Source organism: Anas acuta, chromosome 33, assembly GCF_963932015.1.
Source record: "Anas acuta chromosome 33, bAnaAcu1.1, whole genome shotgun sequence".
Taxonomy (NCBI): domain Eukaryota; kingdom Metazoa; phylum Chordata; class Aves; order Anseriformes; family Anatidae; genus Anas; species Anas acuta.
This window is the reverse complement of record NC_089011.1, coordinates 421,469-441,922: the sequence shown is the minus strand read 5'-3', so window position 1 is coordinate 441,922 and position 20,454 is coordinate 421,469. Positions and strand designations below refer to the sequence as shown.

Below are 20,454 nucleotides of genomic sequence, written 5' to 3'. Positions count from 1 at the left end.
ACCTCTTAGGGTTGGTCTTCCACCTTCTCCATGGTCCCACCACCAATGTTCCTCTGTAAAGACACTCTGGTTCCTCTTCATCTCCTCTTCATGACCCAACCCAACTCCAACATGAGGTTGGAGACCTCTTTGGGTTGGTTCTCCACCTCTCCATGAACCCATCATCTCCATTCTTCCATGGGAACACCCCAAGACGCTCTGGTCCCTCTTAATTTCCTCTTCGTGACCCAACCCACTCCAGCATGGGGTTGGAGACCTCTTGGGGTTGGTCCTCCACCTTCTCCATGGTCCCACCACCTATGGGAACACCCCGAGACCCTCTGCTCCCTCTTCATCTCCTCTCTCTGACCCCACCCAACACTTGAGGGCGATGTGGGGGTGGTTTGTGGGGTCCCCCCCGCCCCCCCCTAAACCTTTTTTTGGGGTCCCCCAGGCCCCATCAACCGGGAGATGCGGCACCTGATCAGCAGCCTGCAGAACCACAACCACCAGCTGAAGGGCGACGTGCAGCGCTACAAGCGCAAGCTGCGGGAGGTGCAGGCCGAGATCAACAAGGTGGGCGGGGCCGAAATTTGGGCGGGGCCTCGGTGGGCGGGGCCTAAATTGGGCGGGGGGTGGCGTGGGGTGGGGCTCGGTCCCCATCATGGCCCCTCTGGTTGAATTGCGGCGTTGCCCTTTTAAGGGGGGAAGGGTGGGGCTGGGGGGGTGTGGCCAGCGCCTGGAAGGGGGCGGGGCCTTAAAGCAGCATTGGTGGGCCCCACCCGCTTGGTTAATGCATGGAGATCATTGCCCCTTTAAGGGGGAAGGGTGGGGCTGGGGGGGTGTGGCCAGCGCCTGGGAGGGGGGCGGGGCCTTAAAGCAGCACTGGTGGGCCCCACCCTATCAGTTGGTGGCTGGGGAGCGTTGCCCCTTTAAGCAGGGAGGGGGCGGAGCCAGGTTTCTGCAAAGTGGGTGGGGCTTAAAAGGGCAATGCCGCCGGAGTGTGGGTGGGCCCCATTGAAGGGATGGGGGTGGGAGGGGCCTGCTTTAAGGGGGGAGGGGCCTTTGGGAATGGGCGTGGCCTTAAAAGGGCAACGCCGCTGTTCGGTGGGGTGGGCCCACTTAAAATTTAGGGGCGGCCCCTTTAAGGAGTGGGCGGAGCTTCTCAAAATAGACCCTGAGGGGGGTGGGGGTGGGGGGTCTTAAAAGGGCTCTGCCACCGGGAGCGGGGTGGGCCCCACCGCTGCTTCTTAAAAGGGCTACGCCCCCGCTGACTCCTCCCCTCTCCCCCCCCCCAGCTCCGCCTCCAAGCCAGCGGCGCCCCCCCCCCCCTCCGGCCCCGCCCCCGCCCCCTCCCCCTCCCCCCCTCCTCCTCCACCTCCGCCCCCCCCCCGCCCATCGGAGGAGCCCCCACCCGGCGGGGGCGGAGCCCCCCCAGGCCCCGCCCCCATCAAAGAAGAAGAGGGCGGGGCCCCGCCAGGCCCCGCCCCCCCGGAACCCAAGCGGGAGGGGGCCCCCGGCGGCCACGACCCCCCGCCCCCGTCGAGGCGCCCCCCCCGCCCCGGCGGCCCCCCGAGGAGGAGGAGCCCCCCGCCCCCACCCCCGCCCCCGCCCCTCCCCCTCCGCAGCCCCCCTCCCCCTCCCGCCTCAAGGAGCCCCCTCCCCCCGCCCCCCTCCCCCGCCCCGGACGTCCCGGGGGGGTCCCGAGAGGGAGCGGGGGAGGGAGAGGGAGAGGGAGCGCCCCAAGGGACCCCCCGACGAGCCCAAGAAGAAGGACTCCGAGGTGCTCAAGCAGCTGCGGGGAGAGCTCAAGTGAGAGGGGGGGGCGGGGGGGGAAATTTGGGGGGTTTGGGGGGGGTTGGAGGAGATTTGGGGGCGGTTTGGGGGGATTTGGGGGGGATGGAGGGGGGATTTGGGGCTTTTGGGGGGGGGTTGGCAGTGGAGTATCAGAGGTCTGGAGTGGTCTCTTGGGGGCTATGGGGGCTTGGGGGCAATTTGGGGTTTTTTTGGTGATTTGGGGGGGTGTTTGTTTTTTTTTGGGGGGTTCCAGGGGTGTTATTGGGGTTTGGGGGGGGTTTGATGGGGTGTCAGTGGGGTATCGGTGGTCTAGAGCGGGTTATTGGAGGTTATGGGGCGGTGGGGGGATATTTAGGGGTTATTGGGGTTTGGGGGGCGATTTGGGGGGTATATCTATTTTTGGAGGAGTTCTGGGGGCGTTATTAGGGTTTTGGGGCGGTTTCAGGGGGTGGCGGTGGGGTATTGGGGGTCTGGAGTGGGATATTGGAGGTTATCAGGGTGTTTGGGGGCGATTTTGGGGGTTATTGGGGTTTCAGGGGGGCTATGGGGAGATTTGGGGGTATCTGTTTATTTGGGGGTCTCTGGAGTGGGGGGGTGTTATTGGGGTTTTGGGGGGATTTGGGGGGTGTCAGTGGGGTATTGGTGGTCTGGAGTGGGATTTGGGGGCTTAGAGGCAATTTGGGGTGGCTATTGGGTTGTGGGGGGGCTATAGGGGAGATTTGGGGGGGTTGGAGGGGATTTGAGGGGTTGGCAGGGGGATTTAGGGGGGTTATGGGGGCAATTTGGGGCATTATTGAGGTTTTCAGGGGGGTTATGGGGGGTTATTGTGGTTTGGGGGGGCAATTTGGGGGATAATTAAGGTTTTAGGGGGGTTATGAGGGGGCTGGGGGAGCAATTTGGGGCGGTACTTGTTTTTTCGGGAGGTTTTGGGGGGATTTGGGGGGGGTTACAAGGGCAATTTGGGGCATTATTGAGGTTTTGAGGGGTTATGGGGGGATTATTGGGGTTTTGGGGGGGCTGTGGGGGAGATTTGGGGGGGTATTTGTTTTTTTTAGGGGGGGTTGTGGGGATTTGGGGGAATTTGGGGGGATGGCAGGGGGATTTGGGGGGGTTATGGGGGCAATTTGGGGCATTATTGAGGTTTTGGAGCGGTTATGGCGGGGATTATTGGGGTTATGGGGGGGCGATTTGGGGGGTATTTTTTTGGGGGGGTTATCGGGGCGTTATTGGGGATTTTGGGGTCAGTTTGGGTGATTTTGGTGTCACTTTGGGGCATTTTGGTGTCAGTTTGGCGTTACCGGGGCCAGTTTTGCCGCACTTCCCATAGCCCGGCCCCATCATTGACTATGCAAATGATATGCAAATGACAATAACTCGTCCTAATTATATGCAAATGATATGCAAACGAACCTAACTAGTTTTAATTATATGCAAATGATATGCAAGCGGTCCAAGCTCATTCTGAATATATGCAAATGACATGCAAACGACCCTGACACATTCTAATTATATGTAAATGACATGTGAGCGACTCTAACTCGTTCTAATTGTATGCAAATGATATGCAGACGACCCTAGCTCATTCTAATTATATGCGAATGACATGTAAGCGACCTTGATGCATTCTAATTGTAAATGATATGCAAGTGACTATAAATCATTTTAATTGTATGCAAATGATATTCAAGTGACCCTATCTCATTCAAACTATATGCTAATGATACACAAATGACACTAATCTTTCTAATTACATGCAAATGATATGCAAATGATCCTAACTCGTCTTAATTATATGCAAATGATATGCAAACAACCCTGTCTCGTTCCAATTATACGCAAATGATATGCAAACGACCCTAAATCATCTTTAGCTATATGCAAATGATATGCAAATGACCCTAATGTATGCTAATGGTATGCAAATGAGCAGGAAGGCGCAGGAGAGCCAGAAGGAGATGAAGCTGCTCCTGGACATGTACAAATCGGCGCCCAAGGAGCAGCGCGACAAAGTGCAGCTGATGGCGGCCGAGAGGAAGAGCAAGGCCGAGGTGAGGCCGGGCCCTTCACCGGGGGGGGGGCTAATTAACCGTCGGGAGGCGCTAACGAGGCCCTAATTAGGCCGAGGAGCTGCGGGGGCGGGCGAGGGAGCTGGAGGAGCGGGAGCGGCGCGAGAGCAAGAAGCTGGCGGACGAGGAGGCCCTGAGGCGCCTCCGCCAGGCCGAGGAGCAGATCGAGCACCTCCAGCGCAAGCTGGCGGCCACCAAGCAGGTGGGCGGGGCTTAAGGGGGGGTGGGCGGGGCTTAAGGGGTGGGCGGGGCTTAAGGGGGGGATGGGCGGGGCTTAAGGGGGTGTGAGCGGGGCTTTATGGGGTGTGGGAGGGGCTTAAGGGGTGGGTTGGGCTAGAGGGTGGGTGATGGAGGGGTGGGCGGGGCTTAAGGGGGTGTGGGCGGGGCTTAAGGGGGTGTGGGCGGGGCTTAAGGGGGTGGGCGGGGCTTAAAGGGGGTGGGCGGGGCTTAAGGGGGTGTGGGCGGGGCTTAAGGGGGTGGGCGGGGCTTGGGGTGGGCGTGGTCAAAGGTGGGAGGGGCTTAAGGGGGTGGGTGGGGTCATGGGGAGGGTGGTGGTGTATGGGGTGGGTGGGGCTTAAAGGTGGGAGGGGCTTAAAGGGGAGTGGGTGGGGCTTAAGGGGTGGGTGGGGCTTAAAGAGGGAGTGGGAGGGGCTGGGGTGGGTGATGGTGTATGGGGGGCGGGGCTTAAGGGGGGTGGGCGGGGCTTAAGGGGGTGTGGGCGGGGCTTAAGGGGGTGTGGGCGGGGCTTAAGGGGGTGTGGGCGGGGCTTAAGGGGAGTGGGCGGGGCTTGGGGTGGGTGTGGTCAAAGGTGGGAGGGGTTTAAGGGGGGTGGGCGGGGCTTAAGGGGGTGTGGGCGGGGCTTAAGGAGGGGTGGGCGGGGCTTAAGGGGGTGGGTGGGGCTTAAAGGGAGTGGGCGGGGCTTAAGCAGAGTGGGTGGGGCCTAAATTTGTGGGCGGGGTGACAGGTGGATGTGGCTTAAGAGGGTGGGCGGGGCTTAAGGGGAGTGGGTGGGACTTGGGGTGGGCGTGGTCAAAGGTGGGAGGGGCTTGAGGGTGGGTGCGGTGGTGGTGGAGGGGTGGGCGGGGCTTAAGGGGAGTGGGAGGGGCTTAAGGGGGGTGGGCGGGGCATGGGGTGGGTGTGGTGAAAGGTGGGAGGGGCTTAAGGGGGTGGGCGGGGCTTAAGGGGGTGGGCGGGGCTTAAGGGGGTGGGCATGGCTTGGGGTGGGCGTGGTCAAAGGTGGGGTGGGCGGGGCTTAAGGGGGGTGGGGGGGGCTTAAGGGGAGTGGGCGGGGCTTAAAGGGGGTGGGCAGGGCTTAAGGGGAGTGGGCGGGGCTTGGGGTGGGTGTGGTCAAAGGTGGGAGGGGCTTAAGGGGGTGGGTGGGGTCATGGGGTGGGTGGTGGTGTATGGGGTGGGCGGGGCTTAAGGGGAGTGGGCGGGGCTTGGGGTGGGCGGGGCTTAAGGAGGTGGGAGGGGCTTGAGGGGTGGGGGCGGGGCTTAAGGGGGTGTGGGCGGGGCTTAAGGAGGGAGTGGGAGGGGCTTAAGGGGGTGTGGGCGGGGCTTAAGGGAGTGGGAGGGGCTTGAGAGGGTGGGTGGGGCTTAAGGGGGGTGGGCGGGGCTTGGGGTGGGTGTGGTCAAAGGTGGGAGGGGCTTGAGGGGGTGGGTGGGTGGTGGTGGAGGGGTGGGCGGGGCTTAAAGGGGGGTGGGCGTGGCTTAAGGGGAGTGGGCGGGGCTTAAGGGGGTGTGGGCGGGGCTTAAGGGGAGTGGGCGGGGCTTGGAGTGGGCGTGGTCGAAGGTGGGAGGGGCTTAAGGGGATGGGTGGGGTTATGGCGTGGGTTGGGCTCTAGGGTGGGCGGGGCTTAAGGGGGGTGGGAGGGGCTTAAGGGGGTGGGCGGGGCTTAAGGAGGGGTGGGCGGGGCTTGGGGTGGGCGTGGTCAAAGGTGGGAGGGGCTTGGGGTGGGTGGGGTTATGGCGTGGGTTGGGCTCTAGGGTGGGCGGGGCTTAAGGGGGGTGGGCGGGGTCACAGGTGGGCGTGGCTTAGAGGGGTGGGCGGGGCTTAAGAGGGTGGGCGGGGCTTAAAGGATGGGCGGAGCTTAAGGGGGTGGGCGGGGCTTACAGAAAAGGGGGCGGAGGTTTTTGGGAAGGGGGCGTGGTCTTGAGGGAAGGGGCGGGGCCTTAGGGGGACGTCACCAGCCCAGTTATGACGTCATAAAACCAGTTCTGACGTCACCAGCCCGGTTATGATGTCACAAGCCTGGTTATGACGTCATAAAAACATTGATGACGTCACGGGGCTTTTTTGATGACGTCACCGGGGGCTTTTTTTGGGGGGCTTTTTTGATGACGTCACCGGGGGCTTTTTTTGGGGGCTTTTTGATGACGTCACCATGGGCTTTTTTGATGACATCATGGGGCTTTTTTGATGACGTCACCGGGGCCTTTTTGATGACATCACCGGGCTTTTTTGATGACGTCACGGGGCCTTTTTGATGACATCACCGGGGGCTTTTTTTGGGGGGCTTTTTGATGACATCACCGGGGGCTTTTTTTGGGGGCTTTTTTGATGACGTCACCGGGCTTTTTTGGGGCTTTTCGATGACGTCATGGGGCTTTTTTTGGGCTTTTTTGATGACGTCACGGGGCTTTTTTTGGGCTTTTTTGATGACGTCACGGGGCTTTTTTTGGGGCTTTTTTCATGACGTCACCGGGGCTTTTTTTGGGGGCTTTTTGATGACGTCACCGGGGCTTTTTTTGGGGGCTTTTTTGACGACGTCACCGGGGCTTTTTTGGGGGGCTTTTTAATGACGTCACCGGGCTTTTTTTGGGGCTTTTTGATGACATCACCGGGGGCTTTTTTTTGGGGCTTTTTTTATGACGTCACCGGGCTTTTTTGATGACATCACCGGGCTTTTTTTGGGGGCTTTTTTGATGACGTCACCAGGGCTTTTTTGATGACATCACCGGGCTTTTTGATGACATCACGGGGCCTTTTTGATGACGTCACCAGGGCTTTTTTGGGGGGCTTTTTTGATGACATCACCGGGGCTTTTTTGATGACGTCACCGGGGGCTTTTTTGATGACGTCACGGGGCTTTTTTTGGGGGCTTTTTGATGACATCACCGGGGCTTTTTTTGGGGGGCTTTTTCAATGACGTCACCGGGACTTTTTTCATGACGTCACCGGGCTTTTTTTGGGGGTCTTTTTTGATGACGTCACGGGGCTTTTTTGGGGGGCTTTTTGATGACGTCACCATGGGCTTTTTTGATGACGTCACCGGGCTTTTTTGGGGGGCTTTTTGATGACGTCACCGGGGTCTTTTTTGATGACATCACCGGGGGCTTTTTTGATGACGTCACTGGGCTTTTTTTTGGGGCTTTTTGATGACCTCACCGGGGGCTTTTTTCATGACGTCACTGGGGCTTTTTTGGGGGGCTTTTCGATGACGTCACCGGGGCTTTTTTTTGGGCTTTTTTGATGACGTCACCGGGCTTTTTTGATGACATCACCGGGCTTTTTTTGGGGGCTTTTTTGATGACATCACCGGGGCTTTTTTTTGGGGCTTTTTCGATGACGTCACGGCCTTTTTTTTTTTGGGGGGGGCAGGAGGAGGAGGCGCTGCTGTCGGAGATGGACGTGACGGGCCAGGCCTTCGAGGACATGCAGGAGCAGAACCTGCGGCTCCTGCAGCAGCTGCGCGAGAAGGACGACGCCAACTTCAAGCTGATGTCGGAGCGCATCAAGGCCAACCAGATCCACAAGCTGCTGCGCGAGGAGAAGGACGAGCTGGCCGAGCAGGTCCTCGCCCTCAAGGCGCAGGTAGAAATTGGGGGGGGTTGGGGGGGGAGGGGTGGGGGGGGACTGGGGTGGTGGGGGTTGACCCCAAGGTTCAAGGTGGTGGAGGATTGAGATGGTTGGGGTGAGGACGTCCAAGGTGATGGAGACCCAAAAATTTGGGTTGAGGACACCCAACGGTCCAAGGTGGTGGGATCCTAAATGTTTGGGGTGGGGACACCCAAGGGTTCAAGGTTGAGGACACCCAAGAGTCCAAGGTCATAGAGACCCAAGTATGATGGTTGAGGACACCCATGAGTCCAAGGTGGTGCAGACCCAAAAATTTGGGTTGAGGACACCCAAGGGTCCAAGGTGATGAAGACCCAGATGTTTGGGTTGAGGACACCCAAGGGTCTGAGGTGGTGGAGACCCAAATATCAGGGGTGAGGTCATCCAAGTGTCCAAGGTAGAGGACACCCAAGGGTCTAAGGTGGAGGACACCCATGGGTCCAAGATGATGGAGACCCAGATCCTTGGGTTGGGGACACCGAAGGGTTCAAGATTGAGGACGCCCAAGGGTCCAAGGTGGTGGAGACCCAAATGTTTGGGTTGAGGACACCCAAGGGTCCAAGTCGTGGCAGACACCCAAGGGTTCAAGGTGGTGGAGACCCAGATATTTGGGTTGAGGACACCCAAGGGTCCAAGGTGGAGGAGACCCAAAAGTTTGGGTTGAGGACACCCAAGGGTCCAAGGTCGTGGAGACCCAAAAATTTGGGTTGAGGACACCCAACGGTCCAAGGTGGTGGGATCCCAAATGTTTGGGGTGGAGACCCAAGGGTTCAAGGTGGTGGAGACTCAGATGTTTGGGTTGAGGACACCCAAGGGTCTGAGGTGGAGAACAACCCAAGTGTCCAAGATGATGGAGACCCAGATCTTTGGGTTGAGGACACCCAAGGGTCCATGGTCATGGAGACCCGAGTATCAAGGGTGAGGTCGTCCAAGTGTCCAAGGTAGAGGACGCCCAAGGGTCCAAGGTGGAGGGCATCCAAGTGTCCAAGGCGATGGAGACCCAGATATTTGGGTTGAGGACACCCAAGTGCCCAAGATGATGGAGACCCAAAAATTTCGGTTGAGGACACCCAAGAGTCCATGGTGGTGGAGACCCAAGGGTCTGAGGTGGTGGAGACCCAAAAATTTGGGATGAGGACGCCCAAGGGTCCAAGGTGGTGGGATCCCAAATTTTTGGGATGAGGACACCCAAGGGTCCAAGGTGGTGGGATCCCAAATGTTTGGGATGAGGACACCCAAGGGTCCAAGGTGGTGGGATCCCAAATGTTTGGGTTGAAGACACCCAAGGGTCCAAGGTGGTTGAGATCCAGATGTTTGGGTTGAGGACACCCAAGGGTCCAAGGTGGTGGGATCCCAAATGTTTGGGGTGGGGACACCCAAGGGTTCAAGGTAGAGGACATCCAAGTGTCCAAGATGATGGAGACCCAGATATTTGGGTTGAGGACACCCAAGTGCCCAAGATGATGGAGACCCAAAAATTTCGGTTGAGGACACCCAAGAGTCCATGGTGGTGGAGACCCAAGGGTCTGAGGTGGTGGAGACCCAAAAATTTGGGTTGAGGACACCCAAAGGTTCCAAGATGATGGAGACCCAGATATTTGGGTCAAGGACCCCCAAGTGCCCACGGCGGTGCATACCCGCACCCCTCTCTCCATGACGGACCCCACCCATGGGTCCCCACACGGAGGACCCCCCCCGGGGGTCGCGGGTCCCCAAGCTCCGTCTCGTGTCCCCCCCCCCCAGGTGGACGCGCAGCTGCTGGTGGTGCAGAAGCTGGAGGAGAAGGAGCGGGTGCTGCAGAGCAGCCTGGCCTCGGTGGAGAAGGAGCTGGCGCTGCGCTCCCAGGCCCTGGAGCTCAACAAGAGGAAGGTGAGGACCTTGGGGTGGGGGTGGGGGGCACCCAAGGGTGCGGGGTGGGGGTGGGGGGCACCCAAGGGTGCGGGGTGGGGACGGGGACGCGGCCCCATGGGACCTAAGGGGCATGGGTGGGGACAGGGACGCGGCCCCAGGGCACCCAAAGGTGTGGGGTGGGGGTGGGGGGCACCCAAGGGTGCGGGGTGGGGACGGGGACGCAGCCCCGGGGCACCCAAAGGTGTGGGGTGGGGGTGGGGGGCACCCAAAGGTGCGGGGTGAGGACGGGGACGCGGCCCCGGGGCACCCAAAGGTGTGGGGTGGGGGTGGGGGGCACCCAAGGGTGTGGGGTGGGGACGGGGACGCGGCCCCGGGGCACCCAAAGGTGTGGGGTGGGGGTGGGGGGCACCCAAAGGTGCGGGGTGGGGACAGGGACGCGGCCCTGGGGCACCCAAAGGTGTGGGGTGGGGGTGGGGGGCACCCAAGGGTGCGGGGTGGGGACGGGGACGCGGCCCCATGGGACCCAAGGGGTGTGGGTGGCCATCGGCAAGGGGTCCAGGTGGTCATCGTGGAGGAAGCCAACCCTATAGGACCGACCCTATAGGATGTAGGGGGTGGGGGTGGCTATCACGAGGGGACCCAACCCTATAGGATGTAGGGGGTGGGGGTGGGCATCACGAGGGGACCCAACCCTACAGGACCCAACCCTATAGGATGTAGGGGACATGGGTGGCCATCATGGAGGAACCCAAGCCTATAGGATTTAGGGGATGGGGGTGACCATCATGAGGAGACCCAACCCTATGGGACCTGACCCTATGGGGCCCAACCCTATGGGACCCAAGACAAGGGGACCCGACCCTATGGGGCCCAGAACAAGGGGACCCAACCCTATGGGACCCGACCCTATGGGACCTAAGACAAGGGACCTGACCCTATGGGGCCCAACCCTACAGGACCTGACCCTATGGGACCCAACCCTATGGGACCCAATACAAGGGACCTGACCCTATGGGACCTGGGACAAGGGGACCCAACCCTACAGGACCCAGTTGCCCATCATGAGGGGACCCGACCCTACAGGACCTGACCCTATGGGATCCAACCCTATGGGACCTGGGTGCCCATTAGAAGGGGACACAACCCTATGAGACCCAAGACAAGGGGACCCGACCCTATGGGGCCCAGAACAAGGGGTCCTGACCCTATGGGCCCCAACCCTACAGGACCTGACCCTATGGGCCCCAACCCTACAGGGCCTGGTTGCCCATCATGAGGAGACCCAACCCTACGGGACCCAACACTACAGGACCTGACCCTATGGGGCCCAACCCTATGGGACCCAAGACAAGGGACCTGACCCTATGGGATCCAACCCTATGGGACCCAGGCACCCATCATGAGGGGACCCAACCCTACAGGACCTGACCCTATGGGCCCCAACCCTATAGGACCTGGTTGCCCATCACAAGGGGACCAACCCTACAGGACCTGATCCTATGGGACCTAAGACAAGGGACCTGACCCTATGGGATCCAACCCTACAGGACCTGGGTGCCCATCAGAAGGGGACCCAAAACAAGGGGACCTGACCCTATAGGACCTGGTTGCCCATCATGAGGAGACCCAACTCTATGGGACCCAAAACAAGGGGACCCAACCCTATTGGCCCCAACCCTACAGGACCTGACCCTATGGGGCCCAACCCTATGGGACCTGGTTGCCTGTCATGAGGAGACCCAACCCTATGGGACCCAAGACAAGGGGACCCGACCCTATGGGGCCCGACCCTATGGGCCCCAACCCTACAGGACCTGGTTGCCCATCACGAGGGGACCCAACCTTTCAGGACCCGATCCTATGGGACCTAAGACAAGGAACCTGACCCTATGGGGCCCAACCCTACAGGACCTGACCCTATGGGACCCAGGACAAGGGGACCTGACCCTATGGGGCCCAACCCTATGGGACCTGGTTGCCCATCATGAGGGGACCCAACCCTACAGGACCCAACCCTATGGGACCTAAGACAAGGGACCTGACCCTATAGGGCCCAACAGGACCTGGTTGCCCATCATGAGGAGACCCAACCCTATAGAACCCGACCCTATGGGCCCCAACCCTACAGGACCTGACCCTATGGGACCCAAGACAAGGGGACCCGACCCTATGGGGCCCAAAACAAGGGGACCCGACCCTATTGGCCCCAACCCTACAGGACCTGACTCTATGGGGCCTAAGACAAGGGACCTGACCCTATGGGGCCCAACCCTACAGGACCTGACCCTATGGGGCCTAAGACAAGGGGACCTGACCCTATGGGGCCCAACCCTATAGAACCCGACCCTATGGGCCCCAACCCTACAAGACCTGACCCTATGGGGCCCGACCCTATAGAACCCGACCCTATGGGCCCCAACCCTACAAGACCTGACCCTATGGGGCCCAACGCTATGGGCCCCAACCCTACAGGGCCTGGTTGTCCATCACAAGGGGACCCAACCCTATGGGACTTGACCCTATGGGACTTGACCCTATGGGACTTGACCCTATGGGTTTTGGTTGCCCATCATGAGGAGACCCAACCCTATGGGACCCAACCCTATAGGACCTGGTTGCCCATCAGAAGGGGACCCAACCCTACAGGACCCAACCCTATGGGACCTAAGACAAGGGACCTGACCCTATAGGGCCCAACAGGACCTGGTTGCCCATCATGAGGAGACCCAACCCTATAGAACCCAACCCTGCACGACCTGACCCTATGGGGCCCGACCCTATAGAACCCGACCCTATGGGCCCCAACCCTACAGGACCTGACCCTATGGGGCCCAACCCTACAGGACCCGACCCTATGGGGCCCAACGCTATGGGCCCCAACCCTACAGGACCTGGGTGCCCATCACAAGGGGACCCAACCCTATAGAACCCGACCCTATGGGACCCAAGACAAGGGGACCCGACCCTATGGGGCCCAAAACAAGGGGACCCGACCCTATTGGCCCCAACCCTACAGGACCTGACTCTATGGGGCCTAAGACAAGGGGACCTGACCCTATGGGGCCCGACCCTGCAGAACCCGACCCTATGGGCCCCAACCCTACAGGACCTGGGTGCCCATCACGAGGGGACCCAACCCTATGGGCCCCAACCCTGCAGAACCCAACCCTATAGAACCCAACCCTATGGGACTTGGGGTAGCCCCGGGGACCCCATTGACCCCCCCCCATGTCCCCCCCCCCAGGCGGTGGAGGCGGCGCAGTTGGCCGAGGACCTGCGGGCGCAGGGGGAGCACGTCCAGGCCCGGCTGCGGGAGCTCCAGGCCTGCGCCGCCGAGAACCGGGCCGCCAAGGACAAGGAGTCCCTCAGCCTCAAGAGGGCCCAGGTGGGCGCCTATGGGATCCATAGGGGGGGGCTGGGGGAGGCTGGGGGGTGTTGTGGGGGGCGCAAGAGGCCCTATGGCACCCTAGGGGCCTCCTGTGGCACCCTATAGGGTTCTTATGGCACCCTATAGGTCTACAGGCCCCTATAGACCTTCTGCGGTCCCATATAGACCATCTATAGGACCCTATAGACCTTCTGTAGCCCCCTGAAGACCTTTTGTAGCACCCTATAGAGCGCCTGTAGCACCCCATAGGTCTTCTGCAGCACCCTATAGACTGCCTGTAGCACCCTATAGAGCACCTGCAACACCCTATGGGTCTGCGATGTTCTATAGGTCGCTAATAGCACCCTATAGGTTTCCTATAGCACCCTATAGGCTTTCTACAGTACTCTATAGGTCTGCTGCAGCCCCTACAGGTCTTCTATAGCACCCTATAGAATGCCTCTAGCACCCTATAGGTCTATAGTGGTCCACAGACAGCTAATAGCACCCCATAGGCCTTTTATAGCACCCTATAGGCCTCCTATAGCACCTTATAGGCTGTTTTTAGTGCCCTATAGGCTGTTTTTAGTGCCCTATATGCTTTTTAGGGAACTCTGTAGGCCTCCTGTGGCACCTATAGGGCTCTGTAGGGTGCTGTGGGAGCCCTACAGCATGCCTGGGGGCCCCTATGGGGCTCTGTAGGGGCCACACAGTACCCAATAGGGGTCTGTGGGGGGGTCTGTGGGTGCTATAGGGGGGTGTGGAGGTCCTATAGGGGTTCTGGGGGAACCCATAGGGGGGCTATGGGGACCTATAGGGGGGCTGGGAGACCTATGAGGGGTCTGGGGGTACCTATAGGGTGTCTGGGGGGTCCTGTGGGGGGTCTGGGGGCACCTATAGGGGGTCTGGAGGTACTTATAGGGGGGCTATGGGGATCTATAGGGGGTCTGGGGGCGCCTATGGGGGGTTTGGGGGTGCCTATAGGGTGTCTGGGGGTACCTATAGGGGTCTGGAGGAATCTATAGGGGGGTGTGGGGACCTATAGGGGTCTGGGGGGGACATTTAGGGGGTCTGGGGGCGCCTGTAGGGGGTCTGGGGGTGCCTATGGGGGGTCTGGGGCCGCCTATAGGGGGGCTATGGGGATCTATAGGGGGACCTGGGGGGAGTCTGGGGGGCCCTATAAGGGGCAGGGGGACCTATGGGGGGGTCTATAGGGGGTCTGGGGGGGTCTATAGGGGGTCTGGGGGGGGGCCCTGTAGGCGTCTGGGGGTCCTATAGGGGGCTTTGGGGACCTATAGGGGGTGTGGAGGGGCCTATAGGAGTACTATGGGGACTTATAGGGGTCTGGGGGTACCTATAGGGTGTCTGGGGGGTCCTGTGGGGGGTCTGGGGCCAGCTATGGGGGGGTGGGGGTGCCTATACGGGGTCTGGGGGCACCTATAGGGGGTCTGGAGCTATGGGGATCTATAGGGGGTCTGGGGGGACCTATGGGGGGTCTGGGGGCGCCTATGGGGGGGTGGGGGTACCTATAGGGGTCTGGGGGAATCTATAGGGGGGTGTGGGGACCTATAGGGGTCTGGGAGGACCTCTAGGGGGTCTGGGGGCGCCTATGGGGGGTCTGGGGCTGGCTGCAGGGGGGTGGGGGCGCCTATATGGGGTCTGGGGGTACCTATAGGGGGGCTATGGGGATCTATAGGGGGCTGTGGGGACCTACAGGGGGTCTGGGGGGGGGGTCTGTAGGGGGTGTGGGGGTCCTATAGGGGTTCTGGGGGAACCCATAGGGGGGCTATGGGGACCTATAGGGGGTCTGGGGGGTCCTATGGGGGGTTTGGGGGCGCCTATGGGGGGTCTGGGGCCGGCTATAGGGGGGGTGGGGGCGCCTATACGGGGTCTGGGGGTACCTATAGGGGGGCTATGGGGATCTATAGGGGGTCTGGGGGGGTCTGTAGGGGGTCTGGGGGGGCCGGAAGGGGGTGTGGGGGTCCTATAGGGGTTCTGGGGGAACCTATAGGGGGGCTGGGAGACCTATGGGGGGTCTGGGGGAACCTATGGGGGGTCTGAGGGAGCCTGTAGGGGAGGTGGGGGTACCTATAGGGGTCTGGGGGAATCTGTAGGGGGGTGTGGGGATCTATAGGGGTCTGGGGGGACCTATGGGGGATCTGGGGGTGCCTATGGGGGGTCTGGGGCCGCCTATAGGGGGGCTATGGGGATCTATAGGGGGTCTGGGGGTCCTATAGGGGTTCTGGGGGAACCTATAGGGGGGTGTGGGGACCTATAGGGGTCTGGGGGGGGACATTTAGGGGGTCTGGGGGAACCTATAGGGGGGCTATGGGGATCTATAGGGGGGCTGGGGGGTCCTATGGGGGGTTTGGGGGCGCCTATGGGGGGTCTGGGGCCGGCTATAGGGGGGTGGGGGTGCCTATAGGGTGTCTGGGGGGTCCTATGGGGGGTCTGGGGGTGCCTATGGGGGGGGTGGGGGCATCTATAGGGGGGTGTGGGGATCTGTAGGGGGTCTGGGGGTACCTATAGTGGTCTGGGGGAATCTATAGGGGCATGTGGGGACCTATAGGGGTCCGGGGGGGACATTTAGGGGGTCTGGGGGTGCCTATGGGGGGGCTAGGGGGTCCTATGGGGGTGCTGGGGGGTCCTATGGGGGGGCTGGGGGGTCCTATGGGGGGCTCTGGGGGTACCTATGGGGGGTCTGGGGCCGGCTATAGGGGGGGTGGAGGCGCCTATAGGGGGGGTGGGGGTACCTATAGGGGTCTGGGGGAATCTATAAGGGGGCTATGGGGATCTATAGGGGGTCTGGGGGTACCTATAGTGGTCTGGGGGAATCTATAGGGGCATGTGGGGACCTATAGGGGTCCGGGGGGGACATTTAGGGGGTCTGGGGGGACCTATGGGGGGGGCTGGGGGTGCCTATGGGGGGTCTGGGGGCGCCTATGGGGGGTTTTGGGGGCGCCTATGGGGGGTCTGGGGGTGCCTATAGGGGGGGTGGGGGCGCCTATAGGGTGTCTGGGGGTACCTATAGGGGGTCTGGGGGGCCCTATGGGAGGGTCTGGGGGCACCTATAGGACATCAGAGGGGCTCTGAAGGGGGCAAATTCGGTCTTCTGGGGGTCCCTTCGGGGGCATATGGGCTCTATAGGGGTCTGGTCTATAGGGGGGGCACCCATGGGTGCCGTGGGTCACCCCCCACCCCCCCCCCACCCCCCCCCAGGAGGAGCTGTCGCGGCTGCGTCGGAAGCTGGAGAAGCAGCGCAAGGTGGAGGTGTACGCCGACGCCGACCAGATCCTGCAGGAGGAGATCAAGGAGTACCGGGTGCGGGGCGGGGAGCACCCATGGGTGCTGGCTGGGGGCTGGGGGGGGGGCGGGAGGTCCCGGTGGGGGGGTTGGGGAAGCAGTGGCGGGGGGTTGGAGGGCCTCAGGGGGAGGTTGGGGGGACGTGGAGGGGGCTGGAGGGGGTTGGGGGGGGTTGGAGCACCCATGGGTGGGGTTGGAGCACCTATGGGTGGGGTTGGAGGACCTGGGATGGGGTTGGAGGATCTTGGGGTTGGGTCCTAGCACCCATGGGTGGGGTTGGGGGGCTTTGGGTGGGGCTGGAGGACCTTAGATGGGGCTGGAGAAGCTTTGGGTTGAGTTGGAGCACCCATGGGTGGGGCTGGAGCACCCATGGGTGGGGTTGGAAGACCTTGGGTGAAGGTTGGAGGACCTTAGATGGGGTTAGAGGAATTTTGGGTTGGGTCCTAGCACCCATGGGTGGGGTTGGAGCACCCTTGGGTGGGGTTGGAAGACCTGGGTTGGGTCTGGAGGACCTTGGGGTTGGGTCCTAGCACCCATGGGTGGGGCTGGAAGACGTTGGGTGAAGGTTGGAGGTCCTTAGATGGGCTTGGAGAACCTTCAGGTTGGGTTGGAGCACCCATGGGTGGGGTTCAAGGACCTTGGGTGGAGATTGGAGGACCCATGGGTGGGGTCAGAGAACCCGGGATGGGCTTGGAGGACCTTGGGGTTGGGTGGTAGCACCCATGGGTTGGGTCCTAGCACCCATGGGTGGAGTTGGAAGACCTTGGGTGAAGGTTGGAGGTCCTTGGGTTGGTCTGGAAGACCTTGGGGTTGGGTGATAGCACCCATGGGTGGGGTTGGACGACCTGGGATGGGTCTGGAGGACCTTGGGGTTGGGTCCTAGCACCCGTGGGTGGGGTTGGAGCACCCATGGGTGCTCTTGAGTTGACCTTGGAGGACCTTAGACGGGCTTGGAGGACCTTGGGGTTGGGTCCTAGCACCCATGGGTGGGGTTGGGGGCCTTTGGGTGGGGTTGGAGGACCTGGAATGGGTCTGGAGGACCTTGGTGTTGGGTCCTAGCACCCATGGGTGGGGTTGGAGCACCCTTGGGTGGGGTCAGAGGACCTGGGATGGGCTTGGAGGACCTTGGGGTTGGGTCCTAGCACCCATGGGTTGGGTCCTAGCACCCATGGGTGGAGTTGGAAGACCTTGGGTGAAGGTTGGAGGTCCTTGGGTTGGTCTGGAAGACCTTGGGGTTGGGTGGTAGCACCCATGGGTGGGGTTGGGGGCCTTTGGGTGGGGTTGGAGGACCTGGAGTGGGTCTGGAGGACCTTGGTGTTGGGTCCTAGCACCCATGGGTTGGTTCCTAGCACCCATGGGTGGGATCAGAAGACCTTGGCTACATCCCGAGGACCTTCGGGTTCATCCCCGGCACCCATGGGTGCCCGGGCGGTGCTGACGGCCATCTTGTCCCCCCCCACCCCCCCCCAGGCCCGCCTGACGTGCCCGTGCTGCAACGCCCGCAAGAAGGACGCCGTCCTCACCAAGTGCTTCCACGTCTTCTGCTTCGAGTGCGTCAAGAGCCGCTACGACACCCGCCAGCGCAAGTGCCCCAAGTGCAACGCCGCCTTCGGCGCCCACGACTTCCACCGCGTCTACATCAGCTGAGCCCCCAACCCCCTAAACCCCCCCCCCCGGCACCCATGGGTGCTCCCCCGACCGACCCCGGGTGCTCTACGGTCAACGTTGGGTCTTGGGGGTTGGCCAACACCACCTTGAAGGACCATGGGACCCCTTTTGTGTGTGAGGTGAAGACCGTGGGCACCCATGGGTGCTTGTTGACATTGTGGGGTGCCCCAACCCCCCCCCCAGCACCCATGGGTGCTCCCTGACCGACCCCGGTTGCCCTACGGCCAACGTTGGGTCTTGGGGGTTGGCCAACGCCACCTTGAAGGACCATAGAACCCTTTCTACATGAGTTATATGAAGCCCATGGTGGTCCTTGAGCACCCATGGGTGCCCATTGACATCATGGGGTGTCCCAAAGCCACCCCCAGCACCCATGGGTGCTCTACGGCCAACGTTGGGTCTTGGGGGTTGGCCAACGCCACCTTGGAGGACCATGGGACCCTTTCTACATGAGTTAGATGAAGCCCATGGTGGTCCTTGAGCACCCATGGGTGCTTCTTGATGTCCTGGGGTGCCCCAAAGCCACCCCCAGCACCCATGGGTGCTCCCAACCACCCATGGGTGCCCTACGGCCAACGTTGGGTCTTGGTGGTTGGCCAACGCCACCTTGAAGGACCATGGGACCCCTTTTGTGTGTGTGTTAGGTGAAGACCGTGAGCACCCATGGGTGCCCATTGACATTGTGGGGTGCCTTAGTCCACCCCCAGCACCCATGGGTGCTCCCCGACCACCCATGGGTGCTCTACGGCCAACGTTGGGTCTTGGGGGTTGGCCAACACCACCTTGGAGGACCATGGGACCCCTTGTGTGTGTGTTAGGTGAAGACCGTGGGCACCCATGGGTGCTTGTTGACATTGTGGAGCCCTCCCAACCCCCCCCGGCACCCATGGGTGCTCCCCCGACCGACCCCGGGTGCCCTACGGCCAACGTTGGGTCTTGGGGGTTGGCCAACGCCACCTTGGAGGACCATCGAGCCCTTTGTGGGTGTGTTAGGTGAAGACCCTGGGCACCCATGGGTGCTTCTTGGTGTCCTGGGGTGCCTCAATCCACCCCCAGCACCCATGGGTGCTCCCCCGACCGACCCCGGGTGCTCTACGGCCAACGTTGGGTCTTGGGGGTTGGCCAACGCCACCTTGGAGGACCATGGGACCCATTTTGAGTGTGTTAGGTGAAGACCGTGAGCACCCATGGGTGCTTGTTGGCATCGTGGGGTGCTCCAAAACCACCCCCAGCACCCATGGGTGCCCCCCCTGCCCCCTGCACCCATGGGTGCCCCCCTGTCCCCCCCCATCCCCCCCCAATAAAGCGCTTGGAGCTGTGGGCGTGGCTGCGCGGGGCCTTTTTTTTGGGGGGGGGGGAGGGATCATAGAGAGGGGAGGGGGGGGGTAGAGTGTCCCCTGGGCGCGTGGTGCCCTGCTGGAAACCATAGAGACGTGGAGGACCTCGGGAAACCATAGAGTGCTGGAGGACTTTCCTCCTAGGCAGTCCATGCAGAGACCATAGAGATGTGGAGGACCTTCCTCCTAGAAAGTCCACCCCATGATCATAGAGTCCTAGAGGCCTTCCTAGGGATGAAAGCAATGATCATAGAGTCCTGGAGGACCTCCCAGAGAACCCACAGAGTGACCATAAAGTGCTGGAGGACCTTCGTCCTAGAAAGTCCACCCCATGATCATAGAGTCCTGGCGGACCTCCCTCAACGATCGCCCACGCAGTGACCATAGAGACGTGGAGGACCTCCTTGCTAGACAGTCCACGCGGTGACCATAGAGTCCTGGAGGACTTACCCAGAGCGCCCTGCCCTGACCATAGAGTCCTGGAGGACTTCTCTCCCAGATCGCCCACGTGGTGACCATAGAGACGTGGAGGACCTCCTTGCTAGACTGTCCACGCGGTGACCATTGAGTCCTGGAGGACCTTTGTCCTAGAGCGCCCACGTGGTGACCATAGAGACGTGGAGGACCACCTAGTTTAACCATCGAGTCCTGGAGGACCTCCCTCACAGAGCGCCCTCCCCGTGACCATAGAGTCCCGGAAGACCTCCCTCCCAGAGCGCCCACGTGGCGACCATAGAGTCCTGGAGGACTCCTCTTGCAGTGACCACAGAGTCCTGGAGGACCTTTATCTTAGAGTGCCCACGCAGTAACCATAGAGACCTGGAGGACTTCCTAGTTTAACCTGAGGAGCGACCATAGAGTCTTGGAGGACTCCTCATGCAGTGACCATAGAGTCCTGGAGGACTTCTCTTCCAGATCGCCCATGCAGTGACCATAGAGACGTGGAGGACCTCCCTCCTAGAGAGTCCAAATGGTGACCATAGAGTCTGGAGGACTCCCCATGCAGTGACCATAGAGTCCTGGAGGACTCCCCGTGCAGTGACCATAGAGTCCTGGAGGACTTCCCCAGAGCGCCCTCCCCTGACCATAGAGTCCTGGAGGACTCCTCTTGCAGTAACCATAGAGTCCCGGAGGACCTCCCTCCTAGAGCGCCCACGTGGCGACCATAGAGTCCTGGAGGACTTACCCAGCGCGCCCTCCCCCTGACCATAGAGTCCCGGAGGACCTCCCTCCTAGAGAGTCCAAACG

At 61.2% G+C, this 20,454-nt stretch overlaps 1 protein-coding gene across 1 annotated transcript in view; it reads left to right on the top strand.

The window, feature by feature from the left end:
* The window catches only part of LOC137846524 (E3 ubiquitin-protein ligase BRE1B-like), a 46,115-nt gene extending 26,926 nt beyond the window's left edge, over nucleotides 1-19,189 (top strand). The window contains 10 exon segments of the mRNA XM_068664539.1: nucleotides 434-555; nucleotides 1,278-1,568; nucleotides 1,571-1,791; nucleotides 3,707-3,824; nucleotides 3,895-4,044; nucleotides 7,444-7,656; nucleotides 9,424-9,549; nucleotides 12,776-12,916; nucleotides 16,118-16,219; nucleotides 17,672-19,189. Coding sequence (XP_068520640.1) covers nucleotides 434-555; nucleotides 1,278-1,568; nucleotides 1,571-1,791; nucleotides 3,707-3,824; nucleotides 3,895-4,044; nucleotides 7,444-7,656; nucleotides 9,424-9,549; nucleotides 12,776-12,916; nucleotides 16,118-16,219; nucleotides 17,672-17,848 — 1,661 coding nt within the window. The 3' untranslated portion in view covers nucleotides 17,849-19,189.
* Nucleotides 19,190-20,454: the final 1,265 nt, after the last annotated feature.